The 25,480-nt window shown below is 44.4% G+C and overlaps 1 protein-coding gene across 1 annotated transcript in view; it reads left to right on the top strand.

The window, feature by feature from the left end:
• Positions 1-25,480, top strand: part of LOC147734757 (aldo-keto reductase family 1 member C1-like) — a 143,447-nt gene that overhangs the window by 63,330 nt on the left and 54,637 nt on the right. Inside the window, exon 4 of the mRNA XM_086953628.1 lies at positions 8,196-8,273. Within this exon, the coding sequence (XP_086809754.1) occupies positions 8,196-8,273 (78 nt within the window). The remainder of the gene's footprint in view (positions 1-8,195; positions 8,274-25,480) is intronic.

Below are 25,480 nucleotides of genomic sequence, written 5' to 3'. Positions count from 1 at the left end.
CTCCCTCTATTTATGTCTCTCCCTCCCTCCTCTCTCAATGTTCTGAGACTGAACTGTTTTGTCTGATGCCCGATAGAGCTACTTGGTTTAGCTATAGGGGAGATGGGCCTTGGATTCCCTCCTTGGTCATCACCTACCCAGTCGGTCTCTAGGCAGACTTCTTTTCGTCTCTCCATATTGTCTCTTCCCTAGCTCCTATCCCCTCTCCCCTGAATCTCTCCCCTTGCCTGGTACTCTGCCTCCCCCCTGTCCTTTGTGCCCTTTGACTAAGCACTCCTTCTCCCCTTGTTGGGGAAAGATCCAATATTTATACTCTGGAGTCTCAGTGAACCCGCTGAGTGAGTCCACTGCGCCAAGGGAGCCACTCACACTTGAGGTATGGTATGGCACCCCTTGCCAAAGCACTCCCTCTCCCCTTTTTGGGGAAGGATCCAGTGTGTAGGCCTTGGAGTCTCAGAGACCTCTCTGAGAGAGTCCACTGCGTAAAGGGAGCCTCTCGCAATAGAGATAGGGAAGGGATACCACTTCACCTGGGATCACAGCTTACTGGACTTTGGACGTTGCCTTGACTCATCTACCGGTTTTTGTCCCCGTTCACCCTTCCCCTCCTCTCCCCATGCTGTGACTCTCACCCTCCCCTCCTCTTTCCCACCTTCATTATCTGTCTACTTCCCCTACTCCAACCCCCCCTGAATCTTTCACCTTGCCTTCTTTTCCCCTTACGTATTTGTGCTTATTGTTTATCTCGACCTTACAAGTAACTATGTGCCATGCTCTAAGAACTGTGTAACCTTTGTAACGATGTAACCTGTAACTATGATCTGATGCTCATGTAAAGCGCTCTGATACCTCCGGGTCTAGCCAGCGCTATATAAAACTTTTTAAAATAAAAGCTGGGGGTCTACATCTCCCAATGTACAACATAATGCACATTTGAGCACAACTGCTTATAACACTGCACTCTAAGACCAAGTAGTGCATTCCACACCTCTCTCTCTCATGCTTTCAAATGCACATCCCACACGTTCTGTTCCTGGCAAGGCTGTTCTACTCTGTGAAAGTGCTCTCACTCTAAAACTACAAAGAGACACAAAAGAAATCTTTACGGACAAAGGAACACGCAGGAACCATGATGCGTACACTCAAGCTAGGATAAAGTCAATTAAAATAGTGATAGTCAAAGGTCATCATGTGATCGCAATACATGGGAGTTCATCTAGCACTACAGTGGAGTATGTTCTATTAATTAATTACTAAGTACTGCCTAATTGGCTAAATGTCCAGTACGTATTCCATACTACTGCTGCGTAATGGAGGACAAGGAAATGTCACCAGTGACCTTGTGTGCATTCTGGCAATATGAATGGTCCTGGTGCACCTTTATCTTGACATTTGTGATAAAATGAATCTTCCTAAAGAGAAGCCAACGAGAGTGCCAAGAGGTAAATCTCCATCAAACAAGGGTCCTTCCTCAACTATATGAAGTAAATGCTCTTTGTTTGGTGGACTTGTCCTCAATATCCTCACCATCAAGAAGGCATCACCAAAATCAACAGGAAAAGCGCTGGGGAGCCTTTTGGAAAGCTGCCCTTCACCCTGGCAAAAGGGGTTTAGACCATTGCATACTGCTGAGGTGGACAGGATGGGGCCAAATGGGCAGAGCTTCAGGTGATTTTGCACATTTGTGTACTTGCAGTCATTTAAAGGGATAACCATGGACTCTGCCGTCACAAGGTAAGGACAAAAAAGAAGCCACTGCACATTGAGGTCCAATAGATTAACAATACATTCACCTCCACAATGCATTTCAGATTGTCTCTCAATGAGGAGTTGCCAAGAAAACACACAAGCTCTCCTTTGTCAAGTTTAGGATGTCATGATCATTTGTCCTTTACAGAAGTTGAGCTTCAATTGGGGCACCTGCTTCAGATATATATTTATATATATTTTTGTAACCAAAGGCCCGAAAGCTTGAGTAGGCACACAACATCACTCTGGCCATTCAGCATTCAAATGCAGCTTGCCCCAATGCTCAGCTGTTTTGTAAATGTGCCGCCGACGCGTTTCAAGGATACACTCCTTTTCCTCAGGGCTGCTATTACAAACAAATATCAATTGCTCACAGTCTTTCAGGCGTCATTTATTTCCATTTTGCATGATGGGCGTTTGCTCAGTGCGATCTTATTATGCTCAATATGCAGATTAGCTTGCCTAATGTTTTGCGACCTACCAAGGACATTATTAATGCTTTTATTAATGCAAACACATTAACCTTACTAAAGGACATACTCACGCCCGCAGCTCGGACTCAATGTCCCATCAGGCACCATATTAAGATCGCACTGAGCAAACGCCCATCATGGCAAAATGGAAATAAATGACGCCTGAAAGACTGTGAGCAATTGATGTTTGTCCTTGAGGAAAAGGAGTGTATCCTTGAAACCCGTCAGCGGCACAATTACAAAACAGCAGAGCATTGGGGCAAGCTGCTTTTGAATGCTGAATGGCCAGAGTGATGACGTGTGCCTACTCAAGCTTTCGGGCCCTTGGTTACAAAAATATTTATATATATATATATATATATATATATATATATATATATATATATATATATATACATATATATATATATATATATATATATATATATATATATATGACCATTTTATTCGCAAACTCAAATTGAAAAACTTTTATTCAATATCCGAAACGCCCTGAACCAGAATCCACTGCTCAGCAGACTCCAACTGATATTCTCATTGGCCACAATACAGATGCACTGCGAAACTTATATATGTTGCAAGATAAACAAATTACCACACCAAAAAGTAATGATGACGGAACAGGAGGCATGGATAATCTGGGAATTGAACAACAAAGTAGTAGAAGTAGATTTTAATTTTAAATCTACTTCTAAATCTAAATTAAATCGAAATTTATCTCCAAAATGCCATTTGGCGCAATTCACTGCTTTCATGAGTCCATGATCAAAGATTTGGACATTTTAAGGACATCCCAGAAATCAACTAATGGGAATAGATATTGCAATCTGGCCAAAAAACAATGGTTAGCAGTGAAGGGTTTGAAGGATGACACTGGTATTGTCATAAAGCAGTCTGATAAGGGCGGCAATGTTGTTGTCATGGCAAAAACATTGTATAAAGAGGATGCAATACGACTACTGAGCGATGGGGAGAGCTACTCTACAATAAAGAGGGACAGCTTCAATACGAGTGTCCTCAAGTTCTACGTTCTGTTGGACAAATGGCGATCCAATGGCATTCTTGAGGAAGATGAATACCAATTTATAAAAGTGGATCAACTGGTACTTCCAACATTCTTCCACTTACCAAAAGTTCACAAGAACATCAAAAAACCGCCAGGACGACCAATAGTTTCCAGCAAGGGAAGCTTATTGGAAAAGGCTTCAATTTATGTAGATCACTTTTTCCATTGTTCAAACACTTAAGTTCTTTTATCCAGGATACAACAGATTTTTTAAGGCAGGCACAGGACATCAGATGGGAACCATATTTTGTATTCATGACCATGGACATTTCAAACCTATACACATGTATAGCACACCAACAGAGCTTTAAAGGCATTAGAGTACTTCCTAAACAAAAGTTTCAGGCACACAGCAAAATGATAACTTGTCGAGTTTCGCTTGTACAATAACATTTTCCTTTTTGGGGGCAACTTTATCTGCAGACACAGGGCACCGCAATGGGCATGTGCTTCGCCCCCAGCTATGAGAATCTTTTCATGGGCTGGTGGGAGGAGTACGTGGCCTGGGAGGATGCAAACAGAAGATGGGTCGACAAGATAGCACTATGGGTGTGATACATTGACAACCTTTTTATCATATGAAGGGGCACGGAGGTTGAGGCGGAGGAGTATATCAGAGTCCACAATAATAATGACCTCCTTGTGTTTGCAGAGGAAGAAAAGATTTGCACGAAACTATACAGAAAGCCGACTGCGGGCAATACTGTCCTGCATTCAAGGAGTCAGCATCCGCGTAGTCTAATTTATAGCATTCGCTATTCGGAACTACTGTGGTTGAAAAGGAACTGTTCGTGAGAGGAAGACTATGCGGTAGCAGCAGGCGAATCCCTAGGTAGATTTAGAAGAAGGGGCTATGAAAACAGCGTACTGCATAAGTCTGCCGTGAAGGTGCAAGCAATAGTGAGACAGACACTGCTCACACATAAAGCAACTGAGGCATCAGATGCCGAAAATGATAGAGGAGTGGTCAGACTGATTTTGGGTTTCTCGGCTGAGGCACACAAAATCAAGAGTCTAGGACAAAAGAATTGGAAAGTACTGCAGACTGACAATGTGATTGGCGGATTACTGCCCGACAGTCATGACATAACGTATCAAAAGAGTCAGTCATTGAAAGACATCTTAATACATAGTCATTTCTCTGAAGACAAAATGTCTCTAAAAAGACCTGTCAAGGAATTTTTCCCATGCTCCTCATGTAAGGCCTGCAAGAACAGTTGTAAAGTCAAGGAGCACCCGGTGCCTGGTAGGAAAATTAAACGTATGATTGATACATTTCTCAACTGCAATACTAGTTTCATAGTGTACTGTTTGGTTTGCCCGTGTGGACTCCAGTATATTGTAAGCACTATCCATCCAGCAAAAAAACATATTCTGGAGAACACACGGGCAATCACAAACCGGGACAATGCGTACCCAGTTGCCAGGCATTTTGCTGAAATGTATGGCTCAAGAAGCAATACATTACGCTATTTACCCTGGATCATGTCCCCACGAAGGAGAGAGGAGGAGACAGGGTAAAGATGTTAAGACAGTTGGAAGCGAGATATATTATCGAACTTTGTAGCCGTACCCCTCTAGGATTGAACAGTGAAGAGGAACTGTGGTTTTTTGTGGGTTGAAATCAAGTGAATTGTATCATTGGGGTATGCAGGGACTTAATGCGGGTAATAAAACTGCCCATTAGGGCTTGATCATGTTGACAATTGATGGCATGTTAGTGGAATTCTGTGATGACTTGCTAGATTGCCCATTAAGGGCTTGATTGAGCAGACAACTGGTGATGTACAGTATATGTGAATCATCAAGAGCGACAACTATCCCAGTAAGATTTACCCACCATGTGGACCCATGCCGTGGCCGGGCATGGGCGCATTGAGGGTGAGGTGGTTCTATGTATGAAGGCAGACTAGACTCTAGATGCTAGCTTGCAAATGGGCATACAATGATAACGGACCAACAATTGTGAATGGCCTTGTATTTGCCAATTTGGTTCTCCTGTTTGTAAGAAAACAGTGAAATGAATGTCGATCTGTGTGATTTTCGATGGTATTAACTGATATTGGCTGGGTATAACATCAGGGAGTCAGTATCACAGGAGCAACAAAAATGAAATTGAAAACATTTTAAAATTTGAAATGCTTAATTTAAGTATCTAAATTGCATTATGGTCATGTATATTTTTGACTTTTCAAAATAAACATGTTGAATTCTATGCAGAATTGTTATGCCCATGGAATAGTTAACTGATGTATGAAACAATAATATTTTACAATGCAAATAGAGGTAAGCCAAGATGGCCGACATGAAAAGTATGTTTGACCGATCTTGTGTTTGGTCCCTTTTCCATATCTAAAAAATCTGATTGGAAAAAGAGAAAACAAATGAAATGGTTTGTCATATAAAGTAGACTGAAAGTTATGTTAACTAACATTGACGAAGGTCAGGTGGCCGAAACGCGTTTGTGTTAGTCTACTATGGAATTGATGGAATAAATTAGATTTTCATGATCAGCCGGAGTGGGCAGCAGTTTTTATGTTGGGGCAACTGTGTGTGGTGAAATACGTCGCGGAGCTGCCTCCGCGACCTGCTGCACCCATGCCAAAAAGAGCGACAATTGATGGACGGCACAAATTTTTGGAAAAAAATTACATATATATATATATATATATATATATATATATATATATATATATATATATATATATATATATATATATATATATATATAAACAAATACTGAGGGTAGAGGCTGTACCGATCCGCATCCGACAATGTAATATCTGAGCAGTAGATAACAGTGCACAGAACCAAGGAGCACTTCCCTCTACACTCCTTGACAAGGAAACAAATCCTATATGAACATCAAAACAATTAGTTCAGCCCTCAGCACAGAATGATCAAAGAAAGTTCACAATATTAGGCACATAAAGAAGATTCCTGGATTCCAAGTATTTTCTTTTTGTTCCAATTGATTCTTTATTCAATATTGGTTAAAAGACCATAGCCGCCGCGTTTCGTCTCGGAAAGAGACTTCTTCAGGGCTATAGAAAAAACATATATACAATTATTTTTTTTAAGCTCTCTAAGATTCTCCATGGGGAAAATCTTCATTAAACAGATGCATAACTTAAGTTCACACATTAAATACTCTTTTAACCTCACAACAGTTGATCTTCCTACAGAACCATATTCATTATATTATATGCATCACAACCTCATCTCTCTAAATATCATGATGGGGAACATCAGCACAATAGGAATAAATAAAGTGGAACATATAATCTTTTACATTGTTGATGAGATATAGATTAAAGTCTCATCCGGCTCCTTCTATACAAGGTAAACTATATGCGAGTTAAACTGTCCTGTAAATAAGGAGACTTTTTCGCTTAAATCTAAACATAGCGAATTCGGATATAAGCACAAGTACATTTTTTTGTGCTTTGAATATAAATCTTTTGATCACAAAATGAAATAATTAAAAAGAAAATGATTTTTAGCCCTGGCTATGGGGCCAGGGTATTCCTACCCAGCCCCCCTTTTCTTTTTTGAATATCTTTTTGTTTGAGACTCAGCTGCAGTCGAGCACCAATATGGCTATCAATACTTCCTGGTTGAACTGTTGGCAGCCAATCAGTTCGCTGCACAAAATTGGGAGGGCTTCCGGAGGTTTCGCATACCTAGATATATACATTTGGATTTATTTTATTAACTCTAACACTACTGAACGTATTTACACCAAATAACAAAGAGGTCAATTTCTGGACGAACAGCTACCTTTCTGCCATATTTACTGTCATTCCATTCAGCGCTACAGGCTGTAGTCCTGTGTACATTTCCTACAGGATTTAACATGGGATAAGCACTTTTTTTACCCCCACCCACTTTTCGGCCCGCTTGACAGATTACCCCTAAACTTTCTATACACAACAAGACCCAACGTGATACTTTTTGGGGAACATTTTGTGAAGATTAATCAACCGGTACCAAAGATAGAGGCAGGCAAAAAAAAGGTTTTCCTATGAAACTAGATCCTAAATATAACTACCTACTGGAGCCAGTATGCATGCATATAGATATACATGCATATATATCCATACATGCATATATACCTATCTATATATATATATAGATAGATAGATAGATAGATAGATAGATAGATAGATAGATAGATAGATAGAGAGAGATACCTCTTTTTAAAAATCTTTAGTGCCATTTCAAGGACAGGGTCTTCTTTTTTCTATATGACTTGGAAATTAAACCAAACTCCAGGCTATTGGTTTGCTTCTGACTTCAGAGGCAGCATCCACGCTTAACCTTGGAAATCATTAGGAACTTGGGAGCAAGTATGATAGCAAGGTAGCTTTTTGGAATACATCACCAGTAAAGAGGAGAGTGTGGCCTGTTAAATGAATGAAAGAAATGCGACATGCATTTGCAAATGTACGGTCATACAAGGGGTAGATGAGCATACTGTTAAGAAGACACAGTCCACGATGATGGGGAGTTGGAAAGCTGTTTATTCTGAACTCACGATGCAGATCACTCCCAGGTTCGTGCTCACAGATGGTCGCCTTCATTGTGTCTCCTAAACCACCCTTCTGTAACCAAAATCTATATTCCCAATATTAAAACAAGCAAACTTCAAGCACTCACTGAGGACAATACATCCTACATCCTACATCCATGCAGCGCAACACAACATAAACAGAACATACACACAATACGACATAACACACACCTTGAAAACCCAGGTGCAGCAGAGAAGGATGGCTACATTCTGAAACTAAGAATAGGTACACATTTTAGACAGGTTGTGATTCTCTGCGCCGAGGCACCTTAAAAATACAAGTGGCATAGCTTTGTAGTTGTGCTGTTCCCTTATGCTTCTGTTTCCTTTTCAGCCTGGAGACAGCTTTTTTCCTCTGGATGAAGCTGGAAAAGTCATCTGCTTGAATACTGACCTGCGCACCACATGGGAGGTATGTAAAACAAGGATTGCAAAGAGGAGGGATTTTCAGACAGTGGGTGTTCTGAGATATCTCCATTGATGATGGTTCATGTTTGTTTCCATAAAACAAAAGGAAAAATTTTAGAAAGGCTTGTTACAACCGACTCCGATATCTTGACAGCTGTGACTTACTACATCAAAGAACTAGTGCCGGCTCAATGTGCTTATGTTTTAAAGCATTCTCTTTAGAGGATTACTCAGCAGAAACAAAGTAAGGACCATATTTAGGGTTTGGTGGACAGTGTACTCCATTAAAAATTCAATAGCGTGCCCTGCCAGCCAAACCTCAGTCCGCCTTCCTCATTTAGAGACAGACTGACCTTAAGTTTTCTATTGACTGAGAGCTGTTGGCTCCTTTGGTGGAATACTTCATCTAACAGGCCAATGGAGGAGGGGCTGTTGGAGGAAGTACATTACACTGAGCTCCCTTTTTACGGTTGATGGTGTAATGCAGTCCACCACTGTGAGGAAAAACCTGGAGGTGTGGGACAGGAAAAAACATCGGGGTTTGGGGTTGATTCGTTTTTTCAAAAACAAACTCCCACTTTGAGAGTTTTTTTTTAAATACAATAATAATTCAATAGTTTGGAGTGTCGCTGCCAAAAGTGATGGCAGACGTTAACCAAACTTTTAGTACACTGGGGGCTCCCTTCATTGCACAGACGTGACCACAGACTGTCATCTCTAAATTTGTGGTCAGCCTACAGACAGGAAGGTGGAAGTAATGTCCTCCACTAACTGAACAGATACTACTCTGTCCGCTAAACTTTAAATGAGGCCCTTAGTAAATTTGTTAAAACATATATATATAGTAACATAATATAATTAAATAATATCCAATAATATTACTGTACAATAGCGTAAGTGTATTCCCACTCCAAAGAATGCAACAGTAGGGAAAGCGTTGGATAGCATAGGGATAAAAATTACTATTCCCACTCCAGTGAGTGGGTGCAACATTAGGGAAAGCGTTGGATAGCATAGGGGTAAAAATTACTATTCCAACTCCAAGGAGTGACACAGTAGGGAAAGCATCGGATAGCGTAGGGGTAAAAATTACTATTCCCACTCCAAATAGTGCAACAGTAGGGAAAGTGTTGGATAGCGTAGGAGCTAAAATTACTATTCCCACTCCAAAGAGTGCAACAGTAGGGATAGCGTTGGATAGCGTAGGGGTAAAAATTACTATTCCCACTCCAGTGGGTGCAACAGTAGGGAAAGCGTTGGATAGCGTAAGGGTAAAAATTTACTATTCCCACTCCAGTGGGTGCAACAGTAGGGAAAGCGTTGGATAGCGTAGGGGTAAAAATTACTATTCCCACTACAAAGAGTGCAACAGTAGGGAAAGCGTTGGATAGCGTAGGAGCTAAAATTACTATTCCCACTCCAAAGAGTGCAACAGTAGGGATAGCGTTGGATAGCGTAGGGGAAAAATTACTATTCCCACTCCAGTGGGTGCAACAGTAGGGAAAGCGTTGGATAGCGTAAGGGTAAAAATTTCTATTCCCACTCCAAAGAGTGCAACAGTAGGGAAAGCGTTGGATAGCGTAGGGGTTAAAATTACTATTCCCACTCCAGGGGGTGCAACAGTAGGGAAAGCGTTGGATAGCGTAGAGGTAAAATTTACTATTTCCACTCCAGTGGGTGCAACAGTAGGGAAAGCGTTGGATAGCGTAGAGGTAAAATTTACTATTCCCACTCCAGTGGGTGCAACAGTAGGGAAAGCGTTGGATAGCTTAGGGGTCAAAATTACTATTCCCACTCCAAAGAGTGCAACAGTAGGGAAAGCATTTGATAGCGTAAGGGTTAAAATTACTATTCCCACTCCAGAGAATGCAACATTAGGGAAAGTAAATACTTCATATATTATTTAAAAAAATATAAATTAATATCTATAAAAAATTATTTAAAAGTAATTACCAATGTAATATAATATAATAAATAATCTATTGAAATTACTAATTAACATTCATTATTACAATTAGTTACCTATTAATACAAATTAATTACAAATTAACAATGAATTATTTAATAAATAAAAATTAACAATTATTTCGAATTAAATACAATTAAATACATTTAATTATTTAATTAATTATAATTAAATTACTTCCCACCCAATTCCCCTATAAACCCACAACCCGCAACAGAAAATAAATTAGTAAAATTAACATAATTAGCAATTAATCAATTAATTAAAATTAATTACCTATTAAAATGTAATTAATTACCAAATATAAATTAATTAACAAATAATTAAAAACTAATACCAATAAATACATTTACATATTTAATTAATTATAATTAAAGTACTTCCCACCTATAAACCCATAACCCACTACAGAAAATAAATTAGTAAAATTAACATAATTAGCAATTAATCAAATAATTAAAATTAATTACCTATTAAAATTTAATTAATTACCAAATATAAATTAATTAACAATTAATTAAAAATTAATACCAATAAATAAATGTACATATTTAATTAATTATAATTACATTACTTCCCACCCTATTCCCCTATAAACCCACAACCAGCTACAGAATTAAATTACGCAAAAATTATAAAAATAAAATGCATTAATTAAAATTAATTAAAACATAAATACACACTTTTCACACATATAATAACATAAAAAACACTATAAAAAATTCGATATTATTAAAAAATGGATAATTTTAATAACCTATATTATATACTTCGATATTTTAACTTTCTATATTTTTAACATTAGATATTACATTACTTACCTTAAAAACGATATTTTTGATGTCTATATTCTGTCCATTTGATATTTTGTCCATTCTATATTTAAAACTCGATATTATGTCCATTCGATATTTTGGACTCGATATTTTGTTCACCGAGGATTATCCATGCCTTTCTTCACTTTTTAGATTTCACCTGTACAGCGCTTGGGCTGTGTTTGTGAAATCTATTGGCTTTAATATAAACTTAAAAGGGACTTTACCTCCTGCCCCCTCTCTTTCCTGGCTTTTCATTGGTTCTCGTGCTTGCCACTTACTTTTTCTCCATTTATATTGGCTTTAGCAAATTTTCCTGCATTCACCAATGCTTGTTCCTCAGCTGCTTCTCTTATCAGTTTCCCATTGCCAAAATACTGTTAACATCTGCTTGGGTGGAACAAATTTTTCATATAATTTTGCATCTTTCTGCATTTTAGGTCGAGCATTCGAGACCTCTTGTATATACTTTAGGAAATTACTTATATGTGTAAGTACTTTGTGGGCTCTAGAGATCACCCTACGACGTGTCTGCTTCCGGTTAGGGACTGTTCTATTCAACTGCCTCTATTTAACTGTCTTGATAGAAAACGACCAGCAGAGGTCAGTTAAATACCAGAATTGCTTTCTGCTGAGGGACTTTTAAAAACATTTTCTTTTTGCCAACTACCTCTATTTAACTTTCTTGATAGAAAAACGACCAGCAGAAGTCAGTAAAACACCAGAATCACTTTAACCACCGAAAGCCCTGATTTTATATTAAAAACATAGCTTTCGCCTATACCATTTCCCGCTGAAAGGCAATATTTCTCTCCATGTGTTCCACTACCTGGCATGTCACGCAGTTTGGTGCTGACTTTACCTCCATTTTAAAAAAAATATTTGTTATTGGTTTTTATACAATTAAACATAGTTTCACATGTATCTTATACAGTAAGGATGATGCTTTTACGATCCTGTGTACATGTAGACGGATGTTCCCATCATGAGATCGTGACAATATACACAGTTTACTTTACCTCCATGTTAAAGAACAGTAGATGTTTCAGCTCCCAGACTAATATTGCTACATAGCTAAATACATATAAGGTCCCAAAGGCAAGACCAATTGCATTTCAAATGCTTGTTTGTCTTGCAGCAGATTTATATTGTGCAATTTATCACACTCAGAGATCGAGTGCCAGATGTACGACTCACCAATTTGCGACTCGTAAACTGTGTTGTACAATAGTGTCTCATACATTGTTTGCGATTCCTAATGGGGCCGCCAATTGCATGCCTCATTAATAATAATGAGTAAGGCGCAATTTGCAACCCATTAGGAATGACTAGCACTCACAGGAATGGTGGCCTGCTGGGGTCAGCAGACCACCATGTCTGTGACTGCTTTTAAATAAAGCAGTTCTTTTTTTAAAATGCAGCCCGCTTTCCTTACAGGAAAACGGGACGCATTTAAAAAAAAAAGAAAAATGAAACTTTTCAGTTTCATTTTTTTTAAGGGCAGGCAGTGGTCCCTGGGACCAATGCTTGCCTGTAAAAAATATTTCTTGACCCATCCCCAGGTACCCTTTCCCATTTGCGAATGGTTTACCACCTACATGAAGTAGGTGGTAAATTGCAAGTGTTTTGTGACCACAATTGGCCGTGACATTCTCCCCCTCCGCCTTAGATGGTACATTTCGGACTCGTATATTGTTGCGTCTCGAGCGGTTTTCAAGGTCCTCCGTGTGTGCCTGTAGGTCGGTGTGTTGTTCGTGGAGCCGGATAATTTCTTGCTGTAGGAGTTCTACCTCTTCACTTCTGGCTTGCCCAGTGTTCTCGACCTCCGCCACTCGTTCTCCAAGTTCGTCAATGTCGCGGTGCAGTTCCTTGTATCCTCCCGCCATGTCTTGCTTGAGAGTTTGAATGTCTTCCCTAAGAGAAGTAAGTAGGGCTTCCATGAACGATTTAGTTGCTGAGGCTTCCCCCTCGTCCCGTTCCTTCTCTTTAGGCTGAGGCGTTGGTTTGTCGGGGCTCTTCTCCCCCTTTGATGCTCCTTTAGCCAGCATTTCTCGGATGGTACAAACCCCCTCTGTGGTTTGTGGATGACATGTTCTACCTCTCTTTTGAGTCCGGCAGTATCCCACACGCCTGCTGTGTCCCCCAGCAAGTTCACGGTCAGTGGCGGGTCCGTGAGGGAGGCTGAGTGCCGATTGTGCGGACTGCGATGGGTCTCTTGCGTCCACCAGCTAGGGGCCCGCGGCCGGGCCACGCGGCGGCCTATCTCCGTGCTGGGCCTGCAGTCGTGTCCTCTCAACCGGATCACCGCCACTCCGCGTGCTGGGCTACCACTGATCGCCGGGGGCTCGATTGGTGCCCCCCCCGAGTCCTCACCCTCGGCACCGGGACCTGTTCCCTTCGTCCTGCCAGGCCCTCCCTGGTGACTCGGTATCTGCCCTCTAGAGACACTCTCTTTCGACCTGTGTGGGGGCGCGTGGCCGTGTGGCCGCTGCTGTGCCTTGATGCTGCCTCGTGGCATTGCCGAAGGGCCCCAACCTCTAGGCTTCGGTTAGGCCCTCACGCCGGGGGCTCGAGTGCCTGCCCCCTAAAATCCGGACCCCAGGAGCCCCACTGGCTCGCTCCTCACCTCCGTGCGGGGAATCGCCTGTCTCCCGCGCCGTCCATTTCCTCTCCCGCTGAGTAGGCCCAAGCCGGGACCTCTGGTGTTGCTTCGTGCCGCCTGGCTCAGCTCCGCGCGCCTCCCACCGGGCGACCGGCGGTCGGGCCCCTGCTCCTCGCTTCACGTCTCCCTTCTCGAAGTCGGGGGTCCGCCGTGCCTCAGTGCAATGTCAGCCAGTCTGCCGTGCAGAGCTCCGCCATCTGCCTTCGTCCGGCGGGCTGGGCTGCCGCGTTCTCTTCCCCGGCCCGGAACAGCTTCCATCGCCGCTGATGGATCTGCACCCCGGTAACTGGCGCGTGTGATCTCGCCCGGGAACCCGGCAGGTATTCCGCTCGAAGCAGGTAGCCTCTAGAGCGTGTAGGGGAGAAGGAATATGCGATTGTGATTTAATGGGGGTTTGGGACGAGGAGCCTCTTCGCGTCGCGTCCTCTCAGGCCGCCATCTTGGCCACGCCCCCTTTAATAATTTTTTAAGTAATCTTAAGTGTAGTATTGTGGATTTTTGTTGTTTGTGGTCTTGTGTTTAAGTCTATTTAAAGAGTAATTATTTTATCATCTGTAGTATTGTCACTGTATTACTGTGTATATTCACAAATGCTTAACACACTGCCTCTGAGATAAGCCTGTCTGCTTGTGCCAAGCTACCAAGGGGGTGAGCAGGGGTTATTAAGGAGTGTAATCCCCTTATCCTGATTTAGAAGTAAGGGTCCCTATTTGGACAAAGGTGAATACCATTGCCAACTAGAGACCCCCAGATCTAACAGTGTGACACTGGAGAAAATTTTGGCAGCTCACCTTTCTATCACCAGTGAGTCTGCAACCTCGTGCAGAGTCGTAGTGCACCCTCAAGGTCCACAATTTAAAGATAGCAGAGAATTAGTAATTGTAGGAAAGTCCAGTATGCAGGAATGAAAAGAAAGAGACGGTAATTCTCTTGATGTGGATTGATCCTTAAAACACGTCTTTTAAGCAGCAAGTATAAAGGACAAATAAGTGAACCCCGTTACCTTCTACGTTCCAAACTTGTCACATTTAAAACATAACATTCCCAAAGTGACGCGAGGCAGCAACGAGCTGTGAGAGAGATGTCACGCTCGTGTCTGCATGCTTTGATGCTCCTAACACACCTTACCTCCCTACAGATGTGGGAGCGACGAACATTTGATCGACTCTAAAAACTGTCTTGCTATTGGAATTTTTTTTCAAAATGCACTAAGACAAAATCCTAAACTTACTACTTTTGGTATTCACAGAAGTTAGGATTTTGTCTTAAGTTTGTTTTAAGACAGACTTAAGACAGACTTAAGTTAGGATTTTGTCTTAAGTCTATCTTAAGGCTGTCTTAAGACAAACAAATTGGAGTCAGTGACGAAGTCAGTGTGGCGAGGCGACGAGCAACCTGTATCCTGTCACACACTCCCAGCATTAGCCCTTGTTACTGGGAGAAATACACTCCAGTCGGTCAATGTTTCTTCGGCAGCCAGGGGATATTCCAAATATGGATCCCTGCCACTGCATGGTCGATAAAGCACCAATGCTTTTCAGACTCTGTGCCTGATTCATAGAACTAACTTAAGACAAAATCCTAAACTTACTACTTTTGGTATTCACAGAAGTTAGGATTTTGTCTTAAGACAGACTTAAGACAAAATCCTAACTTAAGTCTGTCTTAAGTCTGTCTTAAGTCTGTCTTAAGACAAACTTAAGACAAAATCCTAACTTCTGTGAATACCAAAAGTAGTAAGTTTAGGATTTTATCTTTAGTTAGTTCGGTGAATCGGGCCCTCTGTGCGGTACCTTTCTACCATGTATCACAGTTGGGCTGCCTGGTAATATCTTTCCAGGTGGGGGACTCCCAGCCCTTCATCTTTCTGTTTGAGAAATGTCAGTTGCCGGGGCATACGGGGTCGTTTGCCTAACTACACAGTGTCTCCAATGAGGTGTTGCAACATGGTGAGGATCGTGGGAGCGACGAACATTTGATCGACTCTAAAAACTGTCTTGCTATTGGAATTTTTTTTCAAAATGCACTAAGACAAAATCCTAAACTTACTACTTTTGGTATTCACAGAAGTTAGGATTTTGTCTTAAGTTTGTTTTAAGACAGACTTAAGACAGACTTAAGTTAGGATTTTGTCTTAAGTCTATCTTAAGGCTGTCTTAAGACAAACAAATTGGAGTCAGTGACGAAGTCAGTGTGGCGAGGCGACGAGCAACCTGTATCCTGTCACACACTCCCAGCATTAGCCCTTGTTACTGGGAGAAATACACTCCAGTCGGTCAATGTTTCTTCGGCAGCCAGGGGATATTCCAAATATGGATCCCTGCCACTGCATGGTCGATAAAGCACCAATGCTTTTCAGACTCTGTGCCTGATTCATAGAACTAACTTAAGACAAAATCCTAAACTTACTACTTTTGGTATTCACAGAAGTTAGGATTTTGTCTTAAGACAGACTTAAGACAAAATCCTAACTTAAGTCTGTCTTAAGTCTGTCTTAAGACAAACTTAAGACAAAATCCTAACTTCTGTGAATACCAAAAGTAGTAAGTTTAGGATTTTATCTTTAGTTAGTTCGGTGAATCGGGCCCTCTGTGCGGTACCTTTCTACCATGTATCACAGTTGGGCTGCCTGGTAATATCTTTCCAGGTGGGGGACTCCCAGCCCTTCATCTTTCTGTTTGAGAAATGTCAGTTGCCGGGGCATACGGGGTCGTTTGCCTAACTACACAGTGTCTCCAATGAGGTGTTGCAACATGGTGAGGATCGATAGGGGTAGTTGTAGAGGTAATGTCTGCATAATATATAAGATGCGAGGAAGCAATGTCATCTTTACTGCCACCTATCTGCCTAGCCAGGACAGTGTATTTCCTACAGGCTTCAAGTTCCATTTCTGCCATAGCAAGCAAGGTTGTGTAGTTTTCGTGAGACGTGCATTCAGGCATGGGAAAAATCTATAGCCCCAAGTAAGGCACCCCCTCAGTCGTCCATCTGAAGTGGAATAGGGTTGTCAGATGTGATTTGTCCTCTTTGGGCATTATCATGCCTAGAGCTTGTGTCTTCTGGAGGTTAATTTTAGAGCAGGACACTGCCGCAAATTTCACCTTTACTCACAACAGGGGGGAAGAAACGGTTGTGTCAGAATCAGTAGTATGTCATCAGCATACAGGGAGATTTTGTGTTCTCTTTCCCCATGCGAATGCTGTGGATGTTGGCCTGTTGCTGTATTCGCTCTGCAAATGGCTCCATGTGGAGTGCAAATAGCAGGGGCGATAGAGGGCACCCCTTCCGATTAAAACCTACATGTAAGGGGCTAGGCGGGCCACTAGGATGCTAGTTAAGATTTTCAGATCTACGTTTAACAAGGAAAGAGGTTGGTACGATGCACAGCTCTTCAGGCCCTTCCCTGGTTTTGGCAAAAGCACAATTACTGCAGTTTGCATGGATGGAGAAAGGCCCCCAGTGGTGCTAATGCTGTAGAGGCGAGCTAGTAAGGGGCAAGGATAAGTACAAATGTTACCCAGGGGGGCCACTGGATGCCGGGGACCCCTTCCACTGAGCTTATGTCAGCATCTAGTTTAGCAGCCTCCGCTGTGGGCAGTGACCAGGGATTGTGCAGCATAGTCTGCCGCTGTTGCATCGTCAAGCGTATTTGCGGAATAGAGTGCCTGCTATCTGATCATCAGACCTCAGTTCCTCCTCCCCCGGATCTACAAGCTCCTGTACTCTGCGTTGGGTTGTTTGTATTCGCAGCTTATAAGCCAATATTTTACCAGCCTTGTCTCCCCGTCATAATATTTTTGTCTAGTGGGCAGGAGGGGGTGTTCCGCCCTGTCCATGTCCAAGGCATTCAACTGTTTGCGTGCTACAGTGAGCGGTTGTCTTGACTGAATAGAGCCTGTGCACCTGTGGATCCCTCCGGCTCCCTAACCGTGTCTTCCAGCTGTTCACTCTTGCTTCCCCTGTCCCAATTAAGTTTAGCCACAATGGCAATGAATTACCCCCTGAGTACTGCCTTCAGTGTGTCCCATAGCAGTGCAATAGGTGTGCAGCTATCATCGTTGAGGTCCAAGTAGTCCTGTATGTAGTTCTGTAATGCTAGTACATTGGGTTCGTGTGAATTTAAGCTGTGATTCAACCACCACGTCTTGTTGGGCATGAGCACCTTTCTGAATTGCCACTGGGATAGTGATAGGGGAGTGATCTGACTTGTGGCCACCTCAATTTCGGCATCAACTGTGGCCCGGGTCAAGTGTGGGGGAGGGGGGGGGGGTAGAAAAAAATCTATATATTAGCGTATGTCTGGTGCACCGTCGATTGGATAGTGAATCCCCTTGTGTCAGAATTTCACTGGTGCCATTACATCTGCCAGTCCCACCTCATCCAGCCATGCACGCCTGGCACCAGAGAGTGACCCAGATTTCCCAGCCCTCTCCATCGACCTATGCATTTGGGGGTCTTGCACTATATTGAAATCCCCTCCTACTATTATATCCTTGTCCGTGGGCTTCAGGACTACCCCATGTGCATTCCTAATGAACCATTCTGTAGAGTTATTGGAGGCGTATAGTGACACAATTGTACATAGTGTCCCACCCGTAAAGACGACAATCTACCTAGAATTTCATATTGAGTTGAGAGGATCTTTCCCTGAAAGTGTGTTACCAACAGGATTGTGACCCCCATCCTTTTCCCAGCCATTTAGGAGAAGTACTGGCGATCAAACCACTGAGACAAAGGCATTTCCAGTCAGGGCGGGTGAAATGTGTTTCTTGTAATAGGCAGGTCTCGCAGCCATACTCACTAAGGAACGCAAGCCGCGCCAGTCTTTTCACTGGGTCATTGAGTCCCCGAGCATTGAGACTAACTATTTTAATGTGTTGCATGGGGGGGTTGGGTCGCTATGATAAGTGCGGCCAGAGGCCCATGATCTGCTAAAGCAAGACCGTGACTGAGCAGAGGGGCAGCCCCAATGGGGAGTGGGGAGGACCGTCACGTATAAAGGGAGTGTGTTCCCTCTGATCTGGCTAGCAGGAATGATGCAGAGATTGTGCCGCAGTGATGTTATTGTTGGTCCATGCCTATGGACCCCATTGTGGGATATAGTGGGCCGTAAGGGGTTAGTAAATCATCCAGTGTTATGATGGACACTTAACACAATGGTGGGGAGTGAGTTGTCTTCTGGAGGACATTATCTAAGTCGGCACTTAAAACATGCATTAAAAATCTTCCCAAAGGGTTAAGCAAGGAGGAAAAGGAAAGCCCGGAGAAAACAACATGAACAAATAAAACTAGGGTATGTAAAGAGTCCCATGAATGGGAAGAGATGACACCACTTCAGGAGGGTCCGTCTGCCTGGCGATCTGCCATTTCTGCAATTCAGGAACAGGAACAGGGTGGAGGATGGGGCTCTGCCAGACAAAGCTCCTTCGAGGAGACCTTCCACCCACCTCCACGGTGGGGCAAAGGCACACCGGGGAATCTCTTTTTGAGCTTTGGGCTATGGGCCAGCTGCCTCCGAGGACTCTTCATTTTGTTGGAGCAGGCGCAAGAGAACCTCTCTTTCCCTGAGGCACTCAGCATCCGTGGGTTCCGCCGGCGGCCTTGACTTGTTCCCGTGACGTGGTGTTGAGCCACCTTGGTTGCTATCAATTCCCCCATCTAGTGCAAGGTCCAGTATCGACTGTGCTTCCTCCAACGTGCAAGTCATGTGGGCTTTCTTGTTCCAAATAACAATTAGTTGGAAAGGATGCCCCATCTGAATCAAACTCCTTCCTCCTTTAAAAATGTTGTGGCCGGTGGCAGGGTTTTCCATCTCTGGAGAGTGATTGGGGAGAGATCTTGGTGTATCCCAACTTGCATGCCCTCGAAGGATATGACCGATTGATCTTGCGTTGCCTACATGATTATCTCCTTGCGTGTGCTTGAGCGGACAAAAGTTAAGATGTCCTGGGGCCGCCGGGGGCCCGCAGCAGGCCACCCAGCTCTGTGCGTGTGATCCAGAGGTATGTCCGTGTCTTCAGCGATGGAACGATATGACAGAAGAGGTGGACCACCAGATCCTCCAGCTTCCCTGCGTCCACCAGCTGAGGGACCCAATTGATGCAAATGTTTGATCATCTGGATTGGTTTTCCAAGTCCTCCAGACGGTAATAGAGCTCCTCATTCTTGTCAATTAAGATCCACCAGCTCCTGTTCATGATCATGAAGCTCCTCTTCGCATTGGTCCCTGGCCTTTTCGAGGGAGTCCAACCTGTCTCCCAGCTCGGATAAGTCGGATTTAATATTCTTGATGTCGGTGGGCACTTATTGTCGCAAGGCCACAAAGTCTTCTCTTAATGAGCTGACCAGTTGCTCTAGGAATGTGTATGTGACCGGCTCTTCTTGACTGGCGTATTCTGCCGCCAAGAGAACTGTTCCAGCCAGATCCCTCGGTGGTGAATCAGAGCGCGTCTTATTTCTTTTTGTGTGCTTTGCTGAAGAGGTACTTTATGAAGGAGTCTTTCTTTGAGTGGACCAGCGCCATCTTTTACCTAGCCAGCCGCTGGGCTTTACACATGTGCAAGTCGCAGCCCACTATTGTCCAGGTCCCCAGCACCCTTTCAAGTAGGCCGCTTTAGGGTTCTCAGGTTGTCCCGCAAGGTTTCTACCCAGTGGCCCAGACTACGGGTGACTCCCACCTCCAGCTCCAACTCTGAAATGGCACACCCAAAGGGCCCCCACCAGCTCGCGGGCCAAAGATCCAACCAGTAAGTCAAGAATGTACTTTCTAGGCTTGGCCTGGAGATGTCACTCAGTCATACCAATTGTCTGCTCCCCTGGGCCCGCAACTCCTCCTACCAGCAGTACCAAAATCACCCCTGGGGTCCGGCCAAGGGCCCTAGCTCTGACTCCCTGGACCCCAGCTTGTAGCCGGTATGGCATGTGACAGTGTTTCGGGGACCATCCTGCAGGGGAGCCAGTCTCAGCTCTGTTTCTGGGGTTCCGCCTCCTACCAGGCAACAGGGCCCCAACTCAGGTCCTTGGGATCTGTCGGGGGGATTGCTCCTCAGACTGCTGGCCTGGGTTCTACTTTCATCTTTGCTAGGGCCAGTCTGCCTCTCCAGTCTTCCCCGTGTACCGCTCCTCACTTCCACAGCATTGATGGGGCTGTGGCTCCTTAGACCACCCTCCTCGTGTCTCTCTGGGGCCCTGCCTGCCTCTCCTTTCAATCCCAATGACCTGGGCTGTGCTCCTCAGGCTGTACTCTTTGTGTCTCTCTGGGGCTCCATCAGCTTCTCATGCTCCTCCCAGTGCCTCACTCCTCCCTCCTCACCTTCTCATCACCAGTGAGGTAGCAGTTCCACTGATTGATCTCCACATGTCTCTCTCGGGCCCTACACCAGGTGCACCCCTCTCCCCATTTGGGGCCTGTACCTCAGTGCTAATGCTGAGCAGCCCCTCGTACTTCTTTCACTGCCGCCTGGCAGGTTTCACCTCTCCTGGCACTCCAGTGGGCCGGCCTGCAGCCGTGTTGCTTCCTTTATGTAGTGGCCGGAGCGGACTGCAGCTCAGTCCGCCTGTCGTGTGTGCATCTTCACTGATCCTGAGCCCACAGCGAGCGGCAGGCCACCTCGGGAAGGTCCTCGGCGGGAGTACCTTAGTCAGCGAGTGCCCCGGCTTTCCCACCCCCACAGGGGGTCACGCGAACTCAGGTGGTGGGCAAGTAGGGCTAATTTCCGCTTATATTTCACTTTGTCCGGCGGAGCTCCTCAGGAGAGCTGCTATGGTGTCGCCATCTTGGCCATGCCACCGAAGCCTGTCTTTTACACCTGAATCCTTTCGATAAAATTTTCCCAAACATTGTACTTTTTCCTCCCGGGTTTTTCTGATTCTCTTGTGGTGGCCTTAGCACCTTTCCCACTGTAAATGCAGTGTGAAAGTGTGCACACCCTTCCTACTCACTTTAGGAAGTCGTGCTTACCTGGTGTTTCTATATATGTGTCTGGCCTGCCATTGCAGACTGGTGTGGTACTCACACTGATGGTGTCTCTAAATACAAGCCTAGCCTGCCACTGCAGGCTGGTTTGCACTCGCACTGATGGTGTCTCTAAATATGTGTCGTGCCTGCCATTGGAAGCTGGGGTCCGCTTTACACCACTGGTGTTGCTAAACATGTGTCCTACCTGCCAGTGCTGTTCTGTGCCTGAGCAATTATGCAACTACTCAGGCTGTTGAAATCACTAGCCATCTTGAAAGGATCTTCCACTACCGCCTGTGCACCCCGAGGGTACATCTTAAGGGGTGAAGCGAGTGGTAGGTGAAACGCAGGGCAGTTACTCATGCATTTTCCTTGCCCAGGTAGTGAGGAATACCCCTGCGTGTCTTCACTACTTGAGGTTTACTCTTCACAAAAGCTAACATGGGGGGATGCTTGAAACTGCTTCAGGCTGCAAGTGGATTGCAGTGGAGCAGCCTCATGATGTTTCCTATCATTGGATTTGCAGTGACAACCCCTTTCCAGTGGTAAAGGTGGATTTGTCATGATTAGTGTAGAAAGATAGAAAGTGGACATTTATATACTCTAAAGCTCTTTGTGTGCCTTGGTGCTTGACTCTATTACACTGAAGGTTGTGGGAGGACATCTGGGCATTCTCCAGCGACAGCTATATTACAAAGGGCATGCAACGGGAACGACCGAGCTTTGCCATTTGTGGGCCCGGCTAGTGAGATTGGAGAAGGATTTGACACTTGGCCTCTGGAGCCAGATCATCGCCAAACTAAAGATAAAAATCTGCATTCCACGCCCTTATGGCAGACATGACTGAAATTTAGGGGAGATATCTGTGGTTTAAATGGAGACCCTCTGAACCACTCCCAACTTCAAAAGCACACTACACTATAACTACTGGTGCCATACTTCAGCACGGGTGAGATACGCTAGTGGTGGCAGTGGGACTAGAGAACCTGGAACTATATAGTGCACACTGCCAGAGGAGTCTGTTGTACACAAGGAGGATTACTGCCATTGAAAGGGACAGCGTGCCCTTCCTGAATAGTGGCTGCTTTGCGCTGACTACTTGCTACTGTGTGCTACCTTGAAATGTGCTCTCCAAGAGCGTGTAGGGCTTTCCCCTGTGCTTAAGGAGGTGTCAGGGACATTGAAGATCTCCTACGAGGACCAACACCATCTACCTGTGACACCTGGAGAGCGGTGCCCTCACAAGTGGCCACATCGCCTGCCTGATCACAGGTGGTAGTGCGGCATGAGTGTGGAACTAACAATTCTGTCTGGATACCGGATTTCCTTGCATGGAGCCCCAAAACTTTGGTTGCATCTAAGGTGTGTGGCCCCTGAACCATGGGGACCTTGGCATCAATAGGCGTCATATTGCTAGTGAGTGGATGCACCGGTTGCAGGATCCAGCATTTCCCACTTTGTCGATTGTGCCTTTTCTCTCTCATGTGACATGCTAACAGCAGGCTCATAGTCCCATTCACAGGTTGCTACCCTCAGAGGTTTGGATATGCCAGTAGTAGTGCCTCATTGTACCTCAAGTGGTTCTGCTGAACTTGTGCCTGTGTGTGTGACCGGCTGTCATTTCGAGAGCTGAGAATTGCAGAAATTGAATACAAAGCATATCTCAATCGAAGGCTTATATATTTTGGATGACAAACGCATGCACCAGTATACTGGGTTTTGCACAGGTTTACATTTCGGCCCAGAGAACGCCACTGGGGTGCTCTCTTGAAGCATTTTTGGCATGCTTTTATTACGCATTTGAATTCTAGATGAAACAACACTGACTTATCCAGTTTTACCTATGTGATCTACACATGTGCTCAAACCAATTTTTTAAGTTGCCCTTTGAAGTAGTGTGTGACACTTTTACAATTATGGCACTCTTTTTCACACAATCATTTGCATGCCACTTTGAAGTTGATGCAGGATAGGTCTGAAATTCGCTCAATTGTGTGACTTTCTGTCCCAATCATCTGGTGTCTCTGTTAACATATTTTGCATTCTGATGAAGCCTCTGCTTAAAATACCTATGCTAAGGGGTTGTAATGTACACAAATACCATATGTGGACAGAATTTGTAAAATGTGATGGTGGATATTAACACTCGATTTACAGGTGTTGACTTCAAATATTCTTTTGACCCTCTCAGCCACATGTACATATATTTCTTGTACATAGCACAAATTAAATTTTTGTTTACCATATCTCACTTTTACTGCCCTGTTACTTTTTAGGACCACCTTGTTTAAGTATTACATTATACTGTTCAAATTGATTTATATTTTCTTAAATTAGGTGTGTATAAATAAATGCACTAAAAGCATAACTTAAACCTACTCATTTGAGGTGTTGTTTCTATCCCTAGTGTGATACTATTGCTGTAGAAGTCAAGGCCCCACCCCCATGAACCTGACATACTCCATCAATGAAGAGAAGAGTGACCGCCTTCTGCAACTTCCTAAATCTCTTTGCTAAACAAAAATATATCTATTCATCAGACCTAGCTATAATGGTACTTTACCCTTTGCTTTTTTCAGTTGATTTTTAGTTTTTTGTTAACGTAAAATAATATATTATTGCTATATGTAAAGCCAACCCCACGTCACACACGGCCTTTGGCCATGGGTGGCAGGGCATTGGCAACAGGATCTGGTCTGCGTTCAGACCCTGTGGCAAACCTCCCACAGGCAGCCAACCCCTTGCTGCGCAGGGCATTCTGTTGTGTGAAGCGTGGGGTTGGCTGCAAGGTCTGGCTTGCAGCCGGACCCTGTTTACAACTCCCTACAGGCAGCCATACTGAAGCGTGGTGTGGGGTTAGCTGCAGGGCCTGTCTCGTAGACAGGCCCTGTTTCCAACTCCCAGCAGGCAGCCAACGCCATGCTGCACACAGCCTTCAGCGTGTGCAGATGCGTTTTGGCCACAGGGCTTGGCCTGCTGCCAGGCCCTATGGCCAAACCCCCAGCTGGCTAATAAACGCCCACCCCTACTGTGCACAACCTCTGGCGTGTGCAGTGTAGGATTGGCCTTTGGCCCCCGGAACCCCATCCCCTGAAGAAATACATACATATTAAGGGGAGGGGCATGCAGCTCCCTCACTGACTCTTAGTTGGCCAGAGGGACCCCATCCCAAGTTCAATTAAAAAGGGGAGGGGGGCTAAGGCTTTCCCCCCAATCCTTTGGTCCCGGGGACCCCATCCCATGGGTTGCAAATGTAGGGTGAGGGGGGCTGCGGCTCTCTCCCCAAGTTTTTTTCGCCCACGGAGATCTAATCCTATTGGGCCACACCAATAAAAAGGGGGAGGGGGGCTGCAGCACATTGTCCCCTCCCTCAGCCTCATACGGCCATGGGGATCCCATTCACCAGGGCCACATTTTTTTAAAGGGTGTGAGGGGTGCATGACCCTCCCTCCCTCCCAGAGTTTCTTAAGGCCCTCAGAACCCCATCCTTCAGGGACACATTGTTTTTTAAAGAGGAGGGGGGTGAGTGGCCCCTTCCCCCAACCTCATCAGGCCCTGAAGATACCATCCCCCAGGGCCTTTACGTTTCATAACCAGTGAAGAAGGGCCTTACTAGTTTTAAAGGGCAAGGAGGCCATGTGGCCGCTCCCCTCAAGCCTCATTAGGCCCTGAGGACCCATCCCCCAAGGTCTTTTTTTATTAAAGGGAAGGGGGACATGTGACCCTCACTTCCTGTGTTTAATTAGGCCCTGTGGACCTCATCCCCAGGGTCTCCTTTTTTTCAAACACTAGTGGGGCCACGTTGCCTCGC

The sequence above is a fragment of the Lissotriton vulgaris genome, chromosome 1_2 (assembly GCF_964263255.1).
Source record: "Lissotriton vulgaris chromosome 1_2, aLisVul1.2, whole genome shotgun sequence".
Taxonomy (NCBI): Eukaryota; Metazoa; Chordata; class Amphibia; order Caudata; family Salamandridae; genus Lissotriton; species Lissotriton vulgaris.
The sequence above is the reverse complement of the archived record's forward strand: the minus strand, read 5'-3'. Positions and strand labels throughout refer to the sequence as shown.